Source organism: Condylura cristata, unplaced genomic scaffold, assembly GCF_000260355.1.
Source record: "Condylura cristata isolate star-nosed mole 26May11 unplaced genomic scaffold, ConCri1.0 scaffold00010, whole genome shotgun sequence".
In the NCBI taxonomy this organism is placed as follows: domain Eukaryota; kingdom Metazoa; phylum Chordata; class Mammalia; order Eulipotyphla; family Talpidae; genus Condylura; species Condylura cristata.
The window spans coordinates 227,747-233,153 of record NW_004567111.1 but is presented as its reverse complement, the minus strand read 5'-3'; the positions used below and the strand labels follow the sequence as shown (position 1 = coordinate 233,153).

The following is a 5,407-nucleotide window of genomic DNA, read 5'->3' as shown; positions in this document are numbered from 1 at the left end:
GACGCTGGCCCCTCGCGGGGGGCACGTGAGCTCCCGCACAGGGCGTGGGGTTGGGGGGCCTCAGCCTGCAGGCTGGCCCTGCTCCGGGTGGGTCCGCTCCTCGCCTGGGTCCCCTGCTGCGCTCCCTGGGGGCAGAGGACGAGACCCGCGCCGCCCAGCGCCGGCCGCCGGCCACAGCCTGCCCTGTGCCTCAAGGCCTTCCTCAGCGCGGCCTGGCAGGGCTCCCTGCCCAGGGCGCCAGTTCTGCCAGGCGAGGGCGCCACGCCCAGACGCCGAGCCCCCCTCATGGTGATCATCTCGGGAAGACTCGCCCCAGCACTTTAGGGGTCACAGGTAATCAGTCGCGGGCTGGGTGGGGCAGCGCCCCCCTAACGCCTTCGCAGCCTCGGAGGCCGGCAGCAGTTGGTGTCTCAGCGCTGGCCCGGAGCAGGCCACTCGGCAGCAGAGGGAGGCGGCGGGTTTCGCAGGCTCCTCAGAGAAGACCCCAGGGGGCCTCAGGCAGGCGCAGCGCTCAGGGCGCCGCCCTGCGAGCCGCCACAGCCCTGCAGCACGCGGTCGTCGCCGGCCAGGGGGGACCCCAGGGCGCAGCCGACCCCTCCTGTCTCCCGCGGCCCTCGGCGGTGTGTTTCTGTCTGTCTGCCTGTTCTGCTCCCCACTCAGTCTCCGGGGCAGCCCCTCCCCCCCCCGCACCTCTGGTTTGTGCCCCAATTCTTGTGTGCATAAATAAATACATTTTTTTTAAACGATGCTCAGTGTCTTACTACTAAGGGAAACGCAGATGGAGACCACAGTGAGCTGCCACTTCACCCCCAGCAGGATGGACCAGGGTCACCCGGGGTGCGGGGACATGTGAACACCCCCTTGCCCCAGGGGCTGGGAGCGGACCCTGCTCTGGCACACTGCGCCTTCCAGGTGGAGCCGGCGCGGGAAGGGCAGGGGCGGAGGCCACACTGCAGGCGGCAGCTGCTCCGGGTGCGGGGTCCCTGGCGCCTGCGGGTGCGGCCACGGCCGCCGGCCGAAGGGTCTGGGCCCCCCTGGGTCCGCAGTGGTGCCGAGTGGGCGGCGGGCGCTGCGGCTGCGTGTCGGTGTGCAGAAGGGTGAGCGTGCACTCCCGACCCCGTTCGACTTGTCCCGGAGCGCGAGGCCACACGTGGCGCCCTGATTCTTCCCAAATATTCTGGACTCGCCGCACACTCCCCACGCGGGCTCCTTTCTAGGCACTTGGCTACGTTTGGTCTGTTGCTGGCACATAAACGAAACTGGCTGGCAGGCGGTCCCGGAGGGCGGCTGGGTGGCGGAGAGGCCTGGACTAGGGGCGCCCCGGAATGGCCATCTGTGAGCCACGGAGAGCCACGGAGCGCGTGGCGTCATAGAGAATGGACAAACTGGCGAGCTGAATGTTCTGTGCGTCTGACGTTACCATACAGTGAGAGCGAAGAGAATGTTTAGGACAAGAGCCTGAAAGGCAGGAGAACGCGGCGCCCGAGACTGGGCAGGGAGAGGCGGGGCGGGGCGCGGCCGGCAGGCGCTCTGGCCAGTGTCCCGGCGCCCGGACGCGGGCATGGAGCAGGCCTGCGCCCTGGCTCCGCGGGCGCTCGGGTCTCCCCTGAGCTGCTGAGGGCTCGCTGATTGGTACTGACTCTGGGTCTCGCTTCCCGGTGGACAAGGTCAGCACACCGCAGCCGGGCAGAGCAGAGTCCAGGCGGAGGAGGGGAGGGCCGCCCGCGGGTACAGCCTCCTCCGCAGCAGGCCGGCGCCGCCCTCCACGTCACTGTGAGCAGCGCAGCTACCGGCCCGTGGGGTCCACGGGAGCACAGAGCCCGCGGCGCTCAAACACGAGTTCCCGAGACCCGCGAGTGCAGCTCCGCCCGCCCTGGGCACCACACTCCGTGAGCCGAGGGACGGAAACCTCCGGTGACGGGGCGGCGGCCGCCTTCCCTTCTCCCGCGGAAGGCAGAAGCGGCAGACCCCTGGCGGGAGCGGGGGCGCGCCCTCCTGGCTCCGGTCCCCCAGCGCTGGGCTCTGCTTTGGGTGCCCGCGCTGGGCTCTTTCTCTCCGAGCAGCCGTTCCCACGGGCGTGGGCATCCCCAGGCGGCACCCCCTCGCCGCTTGATCTTGACCTCCCGAAGAAGCAGCAGATCGCCAGCGTCGCCTCATGCGGCTGCTGCTGTTGGCCACCTGCGTGTCTTCGACATTCCTAGTCTCTGTCCGCTTTTCACTCAGAATGCGTGGTGTGGCCGCTGGGTTTCATGAGCTCGTTCTGCTTCTAGCTATTGGCCCTTTGTCACGGCGCGTGCGCCTTCGGGAGGGAACTTCTCGGTCTGATACAGAAGCTTTAGTTTGCTGCGGCCCACGGCTGGCTTCTTGCTCCTGTATCCCTTGCCGAGCGCGTCAGCGCCGAGGACAGGCCTCTAGGTCTCCTCTGTGCACGTGCGGCCTCAGGTCTTACACTGAGTCTCTAACCCATTTCAGTGGACTTACGTGTCTGGTGCGCAACCGCGTCCCCGCTCCCTCATGGTGCATGCAGCTCCCACTGTGCCAACACCATTTCCTGAGGAGACAGCCTCTGCTCTGCTGCGTGCTCTTGGCGCCTCTGTCGTGAGCCGCGCTGGCATGGTTTTACTTATGAGTTTTCCATCCTCTTTGTTTGATCTGTGTGTTTATTTTGATCTCACTGCCATGCTGTTTTAAGTACCGCCCTTTCGTTGTGTAGTTGAGGTTAGGGATTTCACTTCTTCAGAAGTGTTTGTGCTGTTCGGCGTCTTCGGTAGTTCCAGATGAGTTTCATTATTTCTGTCCTGTTTCTATGAAGAATCCTGTTGAGTTTTTCATAGGGATCATATGTTGTTTTAGGTAATATATCCCTTTGAACAATGTAAATTCTTCCACTCCGCAAAAAGTTGTGTATTGATCAGGATCTTTGTCTGGTTTTGCACTGTATTTGTTTTATGTTTTATATTATAAAAAATCAGCGGTAGGATTAAATGTAAGGAAAATCACCTTAGCAAGCAGCATCATCCCCCAGACGAGACTAAGAAATTCAAAGGGCAAATAACCCCTCAGTTAGAGTGAAGAGTCTCAGCAGCGGGGCGTTGGTGAGTAGACGTCAGACTGACTGTAGCGTCCACTACGACCTAGAGTGTGGGGCCGAGCCGATGTGTTCTCCTAGTGGGTGTGGGCTGTGTCACCGACGTGAGCCAGTGCCCCCCGGCCCCCGGGATTCAGCCACCTGAGCTTCTAATGTCACTTCCCTGCTGTATCTGCACAGGAATCCACATATGTGAGAAAATTCGCTCATCCACAAACAAGAATAGTATATAATTTTATTTCTAAGTTGGTTGCTGTGTTATTTTTAGAAGTCATTGTGTGCATAGGATGGCAGAGAATGACAGTTGTGGAGAGGCGAAGGCTTCCCACACGCGGCTGAGCTTGTGACCCGGCATGAAGCCCTCAAAAGCCGGATGCGGTCACGGCCTGGTGGTGCCGGCCTGCTTGTGGTGCGCACGGAAGAGGGGACGCAGACACACCCTCGCTCAGCCCAGGCCACCCAGTGCGAGTGTCCACGGGCGCACGGGTGAATGGAGTGTGGGCTGGACGAGCTGCTCCCCGGAGACCAGGCCGCCAGGCGCGTGCGCACAGAGGCAGGTCTCGAACGGCGGACCAGAAAGCTGGCCGGAAGGTGATAGTATCTTTGCACAAGGAGGTTTGCTTCAAGGCAGTCCCCACGGGGACCCGTGGGAGGACGCCCCGAGAGCTGGCTCCCCCACGGTGTAGGTGGGGGAGGGGCGTGCGGGCTGTGGGATGTGACCGGCTGGGCCCCCGGAGCCACGGCTGCTCCTCCCCTCGCCCCAGCAAACGTGGGGTGCGTGTCAGGCGACACGCCCTGTGCCAGGTTCCCCGAACGCCATGGGCGGGAACTGCATCATTGCCTGGGCGTCAGACTCCTCACAGGAGGCAGTGGGGCAAGAGAGCGCAGAGGCAGGTACATTTAACGCTGTCTCACGCCAGTTTTAGTCCAGTGGAGTTCTGTTGCAAAACGGGTTTGGACGCCGTGTCCAGCCTCTCACTGCCGGACAGTCAGCCTCGCTGTTTGACGCCGGCGCTCAGACCCCGAGCAAGGCCGTCGGCACTCGGCACAGACGCCTACCCAGCCATGCAGTGGAGTACTATGCAGCCCGGAAAAGGCAGGGGGCTGACGCTGTGCCACGTGGGTGAAGTTGGAGGCGTGGCGCTGGATGAGAACGGCCAGTTACACAGACCGGGTGGGCCGGATTCCCCATGAGCGGGAGACCCAGGGCCCCCCAAGTCAGAGCGGGTGGGTGCCTGGGGGTGGGGAGACCCCTGCAGGGGGAGCAGTTCAGTTTGACAAGGTGAAAGTTCTGGAGAACCTGGTGGGTGATGGTGGTGCAACAGCACAAACCTGCTTCTCAACACTGAATTGAGATGAAGCAGTTAAGGTGGTAAATTTTATGTTGTATTTTTAATTACAGTATTTTGAAATCTGGGGCAGAGGAGACACTGCAGGCTACGGGCAGGGTCCTGCGATGCCAGATGCTGTCCTCTGCACCAGGACAAGGGCGTGGACCTGCAGAATCCGAGTCTCCTGCAGAGCAACAGGATGAGACCCAAGGGTGCAGTGACCTGACCTGGTCACATCCTGAACTCGAACCCAGAGCCTGGAACCCGGACGCACCTGGGCCCAGAGCCTAGAGCCAGGTCACCTGTGTCGAGAACCTAGAGCTGTCATCCGCGCGCTGGGGTTTCTGCCCCTCACAGCTGCTTGCACGTGGAGTGCCGACACGCACAGGCTTACCCACAGGGAGCGGGTCTCTTGTCTGGGATCGGGCAAGGATCGCGCATTCAAGAGTCACCTACACTGAAGACAGATTGAAGAGCGGGGCGCAGGGAATGTGTACGGGCATCGTGATGCCCCTCCTGAGGGAGTGCCAACTGGGGCCCGGCCGGGGCGCCCGGCTGGGCGTGTTTAGCTTTTGAAATGCCAGAGGCTCGTTAGACAGCTTGAAGTATGTAAACAGATCATGCTCTTGGTTAAGAGCATGGAAATCACCTTCTTCTTTTTCAGTAAAACGGCGGAACAAGCAGCCTGTGGGGGAATCGGCCGGGCAGCCGGCAGGGTCACGCTGACTGCTGTCAGCTCAGAGTCGGCCCCAGTCTGCGCAGCTCGTGAGCTCGCCCCAGTGTGCCGGGCTCTTCCCGTGACTCTGCTGTCACCTAACGTAGCCTTCACGCATCTGCACCTGCTGGCTCAGGAGGACCGGCTGGGTGCCTCTGCACTGGCACCCACCTGGCCTCAAACTGGCCGAACGGGCGAGGGAGACGCCGGGCAGCGTGGGGGCGTTGCGCAGGGACCCCGCAGCGCCCTGCAGGGAGAGGCCAGGCTCCGCCC

The 5,407-nt window shown here is 62.5% G+C and overlaps 1 protein-coding gene across 1 annotated transcript in view; it reads left to right on the top strand.

Annotated features, from left to right (window-relative positions):
• Positions 1 to 3,906: 3,906 nt before the first annotated feature.
• Positions 3,907 to 5,407, top strand: part of TNFSF13B (tumor necrosis factor (ligand) superfamily, member 13b) — a 27,247-nt gene continuing 25,746 nt past the window's right edge. The window contains exon 1 of the mRNA XM_012723151.1: positions 3,907 to 3,982. Within this exon, the coding sequence (XP_012578605.1) occupies positions 3,907 to 3,982 (76 nt within the window). The remainder of the gene's footprint in view (positions 3,983 to 5,407) is intronic.